Source organism: Rutidosis leptorrhynchoides, chromosome 4 (genome assembly GCF_046630445.1).
Source record: "Rutidosis leptorrhynchoides isolate AG116_Rl617_1_P2 chromosome 4, CSIRO_AGI_Rlap_v1, whole genome shotgun sequence".
Taxonomy (NCBI): domain Eukaryota; kingdom Viridiplantae; phylum Streptophyta; class Magnoliopsida; order Asterales; family Asteraceae; genus Rutidosis; species Rutidosis leptorrhynchoides.
Genome location: NC_092336.1, coordinates 546,327,729 through 546,341,806, shown reverse-complemented (window position 1 = coordinate 546,341,806; position 14,078 = coordinate 546,327,729). Strand labels below are relative to the sequence as shown.

Genomic DNA, 14,078 nt, shown 5'->3' with positions numbered 1-14,078 from the left:
TATAGAAATACGAAATTTACTTCCTTTCGGTTTTTCAAATCTTGATTTAAAATGAGAATAAACTTCTTCCTTAATTCATATCGGATCCTCACACCAAACCCCTTTGATATTTAAACCCCGAATGTTGCTCTTATTTAATCTTCTACGAATAAGGGAGTGAAAATATTTCGAGTTTTCATCCCCGTCCAACATCCATTTATCGTATTATTATTAAAACATAAGATAGTCTGCCTTCATATTTGAGAGAATGTAACATCATACATATTGCAACATGATTAACAAATATACAAATCGTTAGGCACTTGTCCGAATAGCACACGAAATATACTCACTTGTAATACCTCAAAAAGACAGAGAGATCACAAGCCATGAGAGTATAAAATATCCTTTCTGTCCTTGCTAAAACGTTTGTTTAATTCCTTTTAGAAGTCTTCCATTCCATCAAGTTGTTCAAGTCTTAAAATAGGCATGTATGGTGTACTGAGTCCAGATATGCATACAAAATTGGTCCCAACCGAGTCCTATTAGGCCCAGTCCTTAAAGGTTTACTATGGTCTTCACATGCGAAAGTAAGAGGAGTGATCTGGGCAGGCTGGCCTTAGTTCCAACCCTGCCAAAAATAAGTACTCCATCCGTACCATATTAATCGTCTCCGGATAAAAAACAAAGTTTAAAAAATGTCATAAAAGTACCGTACCTTCGGTTCACTTTCCACTTTTACCCATACTTTTTTTTCTCTCGTTTAATCATATCCACATACATTAAGGCCACAATAAAATTTAATCTTGTTATGATTTTTTATTTATGAAAGTGTCAATTAATTTGGGACATCCAAAATGGAATAGTGGAGAATAATTTAGGTACTGAGTGAGTATAATATAGATTGCTGGGTGTTTATTTCTCTTTGGATATGACGTTTTACTACACTTTTTTTTTTTAAATTGATTATTACGAGTAATTATTACTGATAGGCTTAGCATCTTGTATGTTGTAAATGAATTTACATAGAAAAGGATAAAAAAAAATATAAGCAATATATTTGAAACGATAAACGACCAAATATGTACTCAGTTCATTGCACACCAAAGTTCAAAATAATATCTAAACGATACATGTTAGATGTTACTTCTAAAAACAAGAATTGTAACCTTGTACCAGCACCTAATGATGTCACATGTCACTCTACCTTCTTAGAACGACAAACATACACACAATCAATTACAAACAATTCACCACAGAACTCGAACTTACAGCCTCAAAGTTGATGAGTTACCTCGATACCGATAGGCCAAAAGCTCGACATGCATGTAAATATAACAAAAATTACATACAATAACAAAAGGAACAACACAATTACAGTCCAAGTAGTTGGATACATACTATGAATATCAGAGCATAGATAGTTACATTATTCAAGTATCTAACCCCGAAATCTATGCTAAGATGGAATCACTACTCAAAGTTTCTCAAGATAATAGCAGCAGCAGATATACACGTGTTTGCTTACACCATGATTAATAACTTGATACAGAAAGAACAGATGCAGCTGGTTAGTGCGTAGTTGCAAAATTCAGAGCCTCATTCTTTTCACATCGTTCTCAGGGACACTAGCGTCACTTCTTTCAATCCCAGCTTGAACCTACACAATGGTAAATACATCAGGTTTTAACAGTCCTTTTATTTCAATTGATAATGTGAGCTCTATATACCTTCAGAAACATTTCATATTCATGTTAAGATTTCATTACAATGTCTTAGTTTACAGTTCATAGATGAATAATTAACAAGTAATATATCAGAAACAAACAAGGTTATTGAAAAAGAACACATACAATTTCATCAGGGACAACTGCATATCTATCAGATGGTAACACCGAAAGTTTCCCTGCCAAATAAGTCATAAGTTAGAGAACCCATGAAACTTAATATTTTCTTCGATGGTATGCATGTCGTTTATCTAACTAATAAACTGATTTATCTAACAAATTGTTCCGTTAGTTTCTAGGCATTGAAAATACAAATATTTAAACCTTTTCCCTTAACATTGTTTTTATTTGACAAATTGTTTTATCTAGGGATAAAACATAACATGAATCAGCCCATTTGCAAGAAAATGGGTCAAAATTGCCACCTTTACTCGGATTAAGATATAGTTATAGGGGAGTTTATAGTACCTGAGGAAGGTTCAGTCTTTGAGGATTCTATATGTTGTCCACTAGATCCATCCATGCTCAAAACTTCAATTATTTTAGGAATGTTTCTGCAAGTGTTACAGTTATGGTACTTAATATGAGTTGAGAAAAATATTTCAACTCTCCGGCTCTGGAAACACGTTATGGGAGACAATATTTAAAATTCAGCTTTAGATGATGTCATGATGCTGACTCATATGTTGGGTGAGTCAGCATCGTGTGTGAGAATAGATACCTGTCAATAGCCTCCTTGTGTCCAAGCTGTCCGTTTGTGCCTCTACCCCAAGAAAATACATTATTTCTGTCAGTTACAGCAAGTGTGTGCCTCCATCCACATGAAATTTGAACTACTTCCTGTTAACATGAGGAGATAAAATACAAGTATAAATTTAATATACGTGAATAAGTGTTACATAACACGTTCATTAAAATTAATCTAAGAAAGCAACGTTCACATTAAAAAAAGGTTGTACCTGATCATTTGGAAAGCTGACTTCCATAGGAAAGCAATGATCTTGATTGTCTCCAACACCAACCTGCCCAAACTGTTAACAAGCTCGGAAAAAGTGAGTAGAATGAAGAAATAACTAAGTATTTGAATACTAAAACACATGTACATAGCTTAAAAATATATATATTAAAAAAAAAAAAAAAAAAAAAATAGCACTCCAACCTTGTTCCATCCCCATCCATAAAGCTTTCCCTCTGAAGTTAACGCCATAGTGTGTCTCCAGCCACCTGAGATCTAACTTACCAAAAGCCACATTAAAAACATTATCATTAAGAATGACATATACACATAATAGAAAGTATTAATTATTATGAATTCAGAAATTACCTGTGTTATAACATGCCCATGAAGTGCTTCGAGTTTATGAGGAACAAGGTGGTCCTTAAAGTCCCCGTGTCCTAGTTGACCATATTTGCTCCAACCAAACGTATATAATTCTCCAGAAGAAGTAACAGAGATTGTATGCCTCCAACCACATGCAACAAGTACCATCTTCTCCCCCTGTAACTTCAACTATTACAAAACCAGACAGAATACCAGAGCCACAGTCTCTAACATAAAGTCTATTAAATGGGTTAAATAAAAAAGATGAGATAAAAAGAGACTGGTTTAGATGAGTCAGACAGATCAAACGGATGAACGAATTTCAAAGCGTGTTTTTAAGCAGAAAATATTATAAATCTATTTGTTTTTAACCAGAAAAAGGGACTGTTATGGAATTTGATGCATTCAGTTCAATGCACATTCAAAGTTAAAACTAATAGCTAAAAGATATGTGTTTCGCCAACAAATAGGTATTATAATCCTTATATACCATTTAACAGTAACTTGGTTGCCAAAAAATCCTAAAATACAGTAGCATGTTGCATGATCATTTAACGATTGATTAACTGTACTGTATATGAATCGTTACATACATTGATAACAGAAGCTTTCTCGGGAAGAGTACGATCTTTTCTGTCACCTAACCCCAAGTTTCCATACCGACCCCAACCCCAGCCATAAAGCTCACCATCTTCAGTGATAGCCACTGTGTGCTCAGCACCAGCAGCAACCATTTTAACAGCTACACCCTATTAAGCACACAAACACAAAGTTGGAGTAAAAATCATCTAGTTCTACAAAGTTATAATATTTACATGAATGTTTCTAATAGAAGTGATGAAACTGAAAATATAAACTCTATCTTAATATTTACAAAGATAACCTGCCAGTTTATATAGGTTAATGCTACAAAATCTCATCATAACATGGATGTTTACCTGGAAAGCTTCAATCTTTTGTGGAACTAGAGAGTCCTCCGTGGTGCCTAAACCAAGTTGCCCATTTTGATTCCGGCCCCAACTAGATACACGAAACATAATAATGCATTTAGATTGAAACCAAAAACAGATATAATCTTGTATGCAAGTATCATATCATGAGATCTTCTATTTCTAGTACAAAAGAGGGTTCCATTTTTTATGTAACATTTAAAAGTTTGATCAACCATATAAAATTAAATGACTCAGTACAATACAAACCTCTGCACCTCGCCTCCCATGGTTACCGCCAAACAATGGCTGTCTCCACAGGCAATTTGCCTAATTTGTAACCCTTGTAATGCTTTTATTGGCTGAGGAATAAAAAAATCAGTTGAGTTTCCATGGCCCAGCCTCCCAAAATCACCCCTGAGATCAAAAAGGAAGACGCACACAAGCACATTTAAACAATAGTATATCAAACCAACAATAAACTACAAATAAAATGAAGTAATAAGGCTGATATTACAAGTAAACAATTCAACAAGAATCAAATGTATTACACTTATATGTATCAATTCTCTATTTCTAACATCCGAGTAATTTATACACAAAGCTAAAAGTTTTACATTAATTAACATGCCAATCATAACATAACTCAAGCGGGTGGTCAACATTGACATCTAAAAATGTCTTACTCAAATGTATTATGTTTGTTACCGATGAATACTAGATATGTATGATGAAACTTTTTGTGTCGAGGAAATGCATACTTACTTAGGTATTTGATGCAATATTATGAAAGGAAGATATGAAATTTGAGATAAAAGAGAGTATACCATCCCCAACTGTAGACATTGAGTTGTGACTCAGAATATGCGACTGTATGATCCGCACCACAAGTAAGAGATACAATTTCTTGACCATCTAAGGCACTCAACTGAGTAGGTGCCAGCCTATCTTCTGCATCACCATGCCCTAGTTGTCCATCCTCTCCCCTTCCCCATGAACAAACAACATTTCCAGCTGATACAATAAATACAATTCAAGTTTTGGTATCTCAAATATATGTAAAAATTAATTACATACCCAAACAAAAGTTGTAATAAATTAATGAAATCTTAGACACACAGTTTTGGCACATAGCAAAAACTGAAAATTTCTAGATATAAAACAGTGCACCTGTTTTCTATTGCAAAATTATTTCATATTTAAGAATGTAAAATTGGTGAACTTATGTGTTCATATGATAGTTCTTACCATTCTTATTTCACTTTTCTTACTTGACCCCGTCTCACCATTATTATTTATTATACATATGTATACGTACATGAAAAGAAAATATGTTATATTGGTAAGATTTTCTGAAAACTAACAAGGAATTTTGAAAATTACTACCTATGTCCCATTATATGTGTTCACATATAAGTGTACACTTCCTATTTAAACTTAAATATGTAGAAATCATATTTGTTTGGTGAAAAATACAGTTGGTGAAGATTACTAAATCAATGTCATACATCTCAAAATAAGGATTCATTATTCCGGTGGGACCAATCATTCGATTAAAAATAGAACAAAATTCGAAAGTATATATTTATATTTAGTAGTACCAAATAAAGATGAAATTTGGAAAAATGAAAACTACAGATATGATCCTTTATCATACATAAAGTTATGTGCTATTAAAATGACACCTTGATTGGGCCGCAGTGAGTACAAAATTACCTATAGATTACATGTGTAGTTGTCAATGGAGTGACAACTCCATACAATAGGCCCAATGGCCCTTTGATTAAAAAAAATTACAGTACTGGAACAGAAATCAAACAAATATCTCTACAAATTAAGAAAAATGAAAGTGAATTAAATCCGTACACCGACAAGCAGCAGGTTTCCCCAATTTCAGTGTTAAATTATGCAAAAATATTACACAAGTCATAACTTAGATACATGAGACTAAATTCAATAGAAATAGAAAATAAACAAATAAAGAAGTATAATGATAGTGATAGTGAAGTGATAGTGATCTTACATAAAAGAGCGCCTGAATGACTTGCACCGGCGGAGATCAAAATGACTTGACGAATCGGAGCTGCTGTTGTACTGACTGTAGTAGCTTCACCGTCAATTTCCATTTGGTGCTGCTTCTGGATCCTGCCTTTGTTTTCTGAATTATTTATAAAAATCAATACCTATTTATATTATATTGTGTGTGCTTATATAAATAAATAAATAAATATAAATATAAATTATTGTTGGTAGTAAAAGTAAATGGTAATGAATTGTGGTAGAGGTGGAGGATTGGAGTTATTGTTGATGGAAGAAGTTAGTTTGAAAGATACAGGGAAAAGACAAACTATATACAATGCAATAGATACATTGCATTTCATTATTTATTATTATTATTATTATTATTATTATTATTATTATTATTATTATTATTATTATTATTATTATTATTATTATAATAATAATAAACTTAAAAGTATTAAAACTTACAAAAAATTAGTGGGAAGCCTAGAGACAATCTGGGCCCCCACACCTCTAGCAATAGCAAAACCTATCCTAGTAAAAATATGAGCAGCAGCACCGGCACCAATATCTTGCGCCATCGAACTCTTCTGAACCCGCTTTAGCAAAAAAACAGCATCCTTTTCTAATTCCCCAAGGGAAGAAAATGAGAAAGGAATGAAACCATAACCAATCGCCTGACAGCTAGATTCGTACTTGACCCGCTTCCGACGAGCCGCATCAACCACAGCACGTCCAGGGACAAAGTCAGAAAGCCCAGACTGTGTCAAAGGAGAAGACCCTGTCAAGTCAACACAAACATCGCGACCACAATCCCAGAAATAAAGTAACACATCTGCAGGTCTGAGGGCCCTGTCGTTCCTTCCAGACAACTCAATGTCAACCTCTTTTCTCGCTGAAATCCCAGATCGATAACAAACATCAACAAGAGAATCCCGAACAACATTATGTCGATGCTTAATACCCACCATACCAGCACAAGACACCGCGTGATCCCCGAAAATATCCCCAGTAAAAACCCTTGAACAGGCAGAGCATGCCGTCGAGATAGAGAACAATGGAACACCCAACCGGTAGCACAACACACATCGGTAAGTCTTTGCGTTCATCGTCTGACCCAACCCCAAAATAGGGACTGCCCTTAGCCAAGCAGAGGTGTGATCACCCTGCTGCGATTTCCATAAGGCCGATTGTCGGGGAGATAATGAAAAAGTGGATTCTGCAGAAGCGGTAACCTTTGTGAAATAAACATCTGCCAATTTCTTCATGAGTATGGGGGCAGCGACCTCACTCTGATTACCTAAAATATCAAACACAACCGTTTTATTAAACAGACCCAATGCATCTTCAAAAGCACGACCAAGATCAACAATACCCGCATGACGTAGGAGCTTGGTCTGCAACCCAGCAGACTGTAATCGAGAAGCCAGAAAAGCATAATGACGAACATCTCCCGCAGAATAAACACCAAGCCCTCCAAATGCAAATGGCAAGGTGGCAAGCCGCCACTGCCAATCACCAAACCCAGGCCCTGAAGCAGTAACAATACGCTCCAAGGAAGATCGAAGGGCTCCATCGAAAGCGCGTTGAGCCGCCTCAAATATACTAGGAGGACAAGTACGCAAGGTAAAGTAGAGTTTAGAAACTCCCGTACATGCCCTAAGCAACAACAACTCACACTGAGGATCATCAAGCTTAGCAACCTTATCCATAAGCGCAATGGACTTGGTCACCCTTTGCATCACCAGTTCACTACTAAAACCAAGATTGGAACTTGCGGGGGCCTCAAGCAACTTAACACCATTTAAAGGTCGAGCAATATTAGGAGGAAAGACACCTACTTGCCTGCTGAGAGGGTCCTCCGTAGGCCAGAAAATTTATGTTTTTTCAACGTTGAGATGAAACCCAAAACGAGGCCCATCCCCCATAATCAAATGCAAAACCTTCCCCACCACCAAAGTGTCCCCAATAATAGTGTCATCATCCAAATACCACGCCTGAAGACAAACCTCAAAATTATCTCTGATTTTAGAAACCAAGGGTTGTAAGACCAAAGCAAAAAGCAGCGGGCCAAGGGGATCACCCTGTTATATTATTTATTTATTATTATTATTATTATTATTATTATTTATTTTTTATTAATTGTAGTTATATCAGAGTATACGGACTATTTAATTAATTATTAATTATTATCTCCCTTTATTCTTGCATCCTTTTGTCAAAAATCTCATCTACTTTGCTGTTCACATTGTTTATCTGAAAGGACTTAACATCACTTTCAATGTTTTATAATAATTGCAATTTGCACATGGTCTAATTTAGAAGAGAGATATCTTTGCAAGTACTTTTTAATACGTTTCCTATGTTACGCCAAATCAAACCGTGAAACCCTTTGGCCGTCGTGAAATAATTGGTGAAGATAGGCACGGAATGACGGAACGGGTCTATGAAACGATTTGTGTACAGTGTTGGCGTTTGTTTGGCGTGAAAGGGTGAGAGACCCACTTGTATTTTTTTATCCGATCATTAGAAATTGAAATTAAGGGGAAGTTTAGTTCAAGGATTTAAATTTTCAGGATTACAGATTTGAAATCTTATCTTCAGTTTGGTTTGAGGTTTTCAAATCTCGAAATTTGTAATGCGAACCCGAAACGGGAACGCGATCACAAAACGCAAACCCGAAATCGAAACGTGAATCCAAAACGGAAATGAGACCGTGATACGCGAACCCGAAATTACAAACCCGAAATGGAATACAAAACGCGAACCCGAAACGTAAACATCAAACGTAAATCGTGAACGTAAAATCTTAGAACATGAGATTTCAAATCTCTCATATTTACAAAGGATTTTCAAATCCTTCATCTATGAGACTTGGAGGGATTTGAAATGCAAATCCCTCCAACCAAATCTTCTAAGCAAACATGGGATTTGAAATGCAAATATCTTCAAATTCCAAAAAATTCCACGAACCAAATGCCTCTAAGAGTTTTTTTTTTTTTTTTTTTCAAATGAACGTGTAAAAATTGTGTAAATTTTATTATTTTGTAAATTAAAAACCTAATACAAACACACTATAAATACACAATCAATTATTCATTATTTCACATACATATTAAAACCTTTGGAGTATCTACGAGTATTAAACTAAAAACTCACATACAATTCATTCCACTTTCTTTATCAAATCTTCTCAAATATGTCTCGAAGTAACAACAATTCTTCACCGACACCAATTTAATAAACAAGCTTATATGCCGTTCAAAATTATCTAAACAATCAAGGACCGAACGAACTATTCTGTGAGTTCTCGGAGAACTCGTGAAGTTCTCGGCGGGACCATTTCTGGGAGTTTTAGAGAACTCGGGGAGTTCTCGGCAGTTGACTTTCGTTGACTTTTGAGATAATTTTTATGATACCCAAGATTTGGCCGATTTTTGGCCGAGAAACTCCATTTATCGATCGTTGACCGATTAAACCGGTCGTTGACCGATTTTTTGGCCGATTGAAAAAGGAGAACTCGGCAGCAACTCCAACACGATTTTTCGGCGAGAACTCCGCCAATTTTCCGATTTTTGCAACCTTTTTACAAGATATAGTTACGGAGTAATATTTAGAGAGGTGGTAAATAAATGTAACTAGAAAAAACATTTGACCGCGCGTTGCAGCGGTTTTGTTTGGTTGCGTTCGAGTATGCATTGTTTAATACCTTATTTGAAAACTAATGTTGACCAAGAAGTAAGTCATTGGCCAGCACTCTGAGCCGTACAACATGGCTGGTCTGATTGCCACCTTGAAGAATTTCCCTTTCAATTTAAAGGGTACCTTCTTGTCACACAACACCCCTTTCACTGCCCTCCACTTCAACCATCCTACTCGTATACGATGCGTCACATCCTCATCTATCCTTCCTGATTTGTGAAGCATCGAGCCTAAATATCTAAAGGACTCTTGTGGAGGTAAAATCTGATCCCCAATTCGGACATCCACTATATCCTCTTGTTCCTCTTCGTTCGTCTTAAAATCACATCTAAGGTACTTCGATTTAAGTCTGCGAATCCGTAGGCCATTTGATTCTAGGGCCATCCTCCATTGCTCTAGTCTTTTGTTAAGCTCATCCCGGGAATCTGAAACTAATACAATATCATCGGTGAATATTAGGCACCATGGGATGTTATCTTGTATCCTTTGAGTGGATGGAGGTGGCAGAAATGAGGATGCTTAGGTGGACGTGTGGTAAGACCATGCTAGATATGATACCAAATGGGAGTTTTTAGAGAGAACTTGGAAGTTGGGAACATAACCAACAAGCTGAGGGAAGGACGACTTAGATGGTTTGGGCATGTTATGAGGCGCCCACTTTTAGCCCCGATTAGGAGAGTCGAGACTCTCGTTGTTGGGGGCGTAAGGAGAAGGGGTAGACCCAAACGTAGATTGGAGGTTAGATTAAAGCTTGACATGAAAGAGCTTCTACTGACGGAGGACATGACTTCTGATAGGAGTTTGTGGAGGAGTAGAATTAGTATAATTGAGTAATTTGTATTTATTTATTTATTTTCAATGTGCAGTATATATTTATTTTACCACCACTTATATAATTATATCTATATATTATATAGCTTCTTCACTATATATATATATATATATATATATATATATATATATATATATATATATCCCTCTACATGGTATCTGACTTTGCCTGTATATTTTTTTCCGTCATTTATACGGGTTATTCGATGGTCTGTATATATAGGTTTTTGTACATATGTTTGCCTCTGTATCTATATGTATTTATTCAGGTTATACTGAAATGTCCTGTTCATAATAATTATAAACGTTTCATATTAATTGATTTCGTTGCGAGGTTTTGACCTCTATATGAGACGTTTTTCAAAGACTGCATTCGATTTTTGAAACAAACCATAACCTTTATATTTGCGATAAAGGTTTAAAATATTACGAAGATTATCAAATAATGATAATCTAAAATGTAGCGTTTTCACACGACCATTACATAATAGTTTACAATAATATTACACAACAATTTAAGTCTTCGAATGCAGTTTTTAAACAATATTGTACAAGCATACAGACTCCAATCCTGTCTTTATTTAGCATGCAACAGAAGCTCTTAATAATCACCTGAGAATAAACATGCTTTAAACGTCAACAAAAATGTTGGTGAGTTATAGGTTTAACCTATGTATCAAATTATATTAATAGACCATCAGATTTCATTTTTCATAATTAACTGCAGGAACACTCATCTGCAAAAAAAATATAATACAGGAACACTCATCTGTATAAAAATCATTCATATGAAGAACACCTGGTAACCGACATTAACAAATGCATATAGAATATCCCCAAATATACAGGTACACTCATCTGTATATAAAAATCGAAGTACTAAAGCATCCATAACCTGCATATAGAGTGTCTATGGTTGTTCCCAAATAATATATATAGATGGGTCGATATGATATGTCAAAACATTGTATACGTGTCTATGGTATTCCAAGATTACATAATATATGTTAGAATACATGTATAATACAATATAAGTTAGTTAAGTTATGATTTGTATAGATTTATTACAAATTTCACGTAGCTACAACAAGCAAAATTATCCAATCTTGTTTTACCTATAACTTCTTCGTTTTAAATCCGTTTTGAGTGATTAAAGTTGCTATGGTTTCATAATGAACTGAAATTTATGAAACTAAACATAAAAAGTATAAGTTTATAGTCAAAAATACAGGTTACAAGTCAATATTGTAAGAGGTAGTCATTTCAGTCGAAAGAACGACGTCTTGATGACCATTTTGAAAAACATACTTCCACTTTGAGTTTAACCATGATTTTTGGATATAGTTTCATGTTAATAAGAAAAATCATTTTTCCAGAAGAACAACTTTTAAATCAAAGTTTATCATATTTTTAATTATCTAACCCAAAACAGCCCCCGGTTTCACTACGACGGCGTATGTCCGGTTTTACGGTGTTCATCGTGTTTCCAGGTTTTAAATCATTAAGTTAGCATATCATATAGATATATAACATGTATTTACTTGATTTTAAAAGTCAAGTTAGAAGGATTAACTTTGTTTGCGAACAAGTTTAGAATTAACTAAACTATGTTCTAGTGATTACAAGTTTAAATCTTCGAATATGATAGTTATATATATATATATATATATATATATATATATATATATATATATATATATATATATATATATATATATATATATGAATAGAATGATGTTATGAATATCATTACTACCTCAAGTGTAGTAGGTAAACCTACTGGAAATGATGAAAAATAAACTTGAGCTTCAAAGGATCTTTGATGGCTTGGAAGTTCTTGAAGTAGAATCATGACACGAAAACAAGTTCAAGTAAGATTACTACTTGAATTAAGATAGTTATGTTTATAGAAATTGAACCAAAGCTTGAATATGATTCTTACCTTTGATTTAGAATGAAAACCTACTGAGATTAACAAAAGTTTCTTGATCTTGGATGATTACTTGGAATGGATTTGAACATGGGCGGATCTTCGGAGGGGCAGAGAGGGGTTCTGGCCCCTCCAAAGTTCTGTATAAATAACGTATATGATTTATGAAAAAAAATGAAGTTTAATCTTAAAGGAGATGTGAAAATGGTGTTTTTTTATGGGAGAAGAGTAATTGGAACGGAGGGAGAGAGTAACAGAGGAGACATCAATATCAGTCACCAACTTTTAGTACTTTTTAACTTTTATTGCAACCAACTCCCTTTAGTTTTTGTACAAGTACACATATAACTTTACAATTTAACATATTTTCAGATCCTTATCGGTATTCATTGTAAATGAAATAAATATAAACACAATTAAGAGATACGGAGTACTATAATAATTTGACACAGTAAAAACAAAAATAGTATTTAGTAAAATAAAATTTTAACTTCATATGGAAAAATTAATAGTAAAACTAAATTTAGAAAAGTATTAGGTATATTTGGTAACCAAATTTTTTAAGCACAAAATCATTATGTTATCGAACGAAATTTAGTCAAACCATACGTTTCAAATTATTTTGGCCCTCCCATAAAGTTTGTTCAAGATCCACCACTGATTTGAAAGCTTGGAAGTAATCTAGCAAGTTTGAAAGATTTATTGAAGTGTTCTTGAATAGTTGTTTTTTATGATGATTAAAGCTTGTAATTGAAGCTAAAAGATGGTGAAAATGCTTGGATATGATCAATTATGATGTTAGGAGTATTTTGAGAGAGAATTTGTAGTATAAGTATGAGAAAATGGAATGGAAAAATGAGGTGAAATCATAAAAACGTTTTAACTCATTATAAAGAAAGAAAATATTCTTAAGTTTGTTTTCTTGCTAAATAATTAATGCTAGTTGATAAATGGTTGGTTCCACATGTTCCTTAATCATTTAAGATTGCTAAGGAGCAGATTTTTATGTGTATATACCAATAGTGTGTACATCTAGGAGCTGGGTATTGTACGAGTACGAATACGGTTGCATACGAGTAGAATTGTTGATGAAAATGAATGAGAATGTAATTGTAAGCATTTTTGTTAAGTAGAAGTACTTTGGTATGTGTCATGAAGTCTTTCAAAAGTGTACTAATACATCTTAATATACTACATGTATATACTTTTTAAGTGAGTCGTTAAGTCATCGTTAGTCGTTATATATAAGTGTTGTTTTGAAACCTTTAAGTTAACGATCTCATTTAATGTTGTTAACCCAATGTTTATTATATCTAATGAGATGTTAAATTATTACATTATCATGATATTATGATGTATTAATATATCTTAATGTGATATATATACATTAAAATGTCGTTACAACGATAATCGTAACATATATGTCTCGTTTCGAAATTCTTAAGTTAGTAGTCTTGTTTTACATATGTAGTTCATTGTTAACATACTTAATGATATATATAATTATCATTTTATCATGTTAAATATAGTGTAACAATATCTTAATATGATACATATGTACTTAGTAAGACGTTGTCATAACGATAATCGTTATATATATCGTTTCGAGTTTCTTAATTCAATAGTCTCATTTTATG

General features: G+C 33.9%; 1 protein-coding gene across 1 annotated transcript; it reads right to left on the bottom strand.

Annotated features, from left to right (window-relative positions):
* Window positions 1-1,314: 1,314 nt before the first annotated feature.
* Window positions 1,315-6,134, bottom strand: LOC139845155 (ultraviolet-B receptor UVR8-like). The gene is made up of 12 exons (XM_071835379.1): window positions 5,980-6,134; window positions 4,784-4,970; window positions 4,227-4,373; window positions 3,966-4,047; window positions 3,621-3,776; window positions 3,031-3,204; window positions 2,866-2,937; window positions 2,666-2,737; window positions 2,428-2,546; window positions 2,175-2,260; window positions 1,833-1,885; window positions 1,315-1,639 (listed from the first exon to the last, which is right to left on the bottom strand). Exons 1-12 carry the CDS (start codon window positions 6,080-6,082, stop codon window positions 1,571-1,573), a joined length of 1,320 nt encoding a protein of 439 aa, XP_071691480.1. The 5' UTR covers window positions 6,083-6,134; the 3' UTR covers window positions 1,315-1,570.
* Window positions 6,135-14,078: the final 7,944 nt, after the last annotated feature.

Bases quoted from the DNA above. Each gene is read 5' to 3' on its own strand.
- LOC139845155 (XM_071835379.1), bottom strand. From the start codon at position 6,082: ATGGAAATTGACGGTGAAGCTACTACAGTCAGTACAACAGCAGCTCCG. The intron at 3,205-3,620 runs GTATGTAACGAT...TTGAAGTTACAG, and splicing joins AGAAAGCTTCTGTTATCAAT to GGGGAGAAGATGGTACTTGT. The intron at 1,640-1,832 runs GTATGTGTTCTT...ACCATTGTGTAG, and splicing joins CAGTTGTCCCTGATGAAATT to GTTCAAGCTGGGATTGAAAG.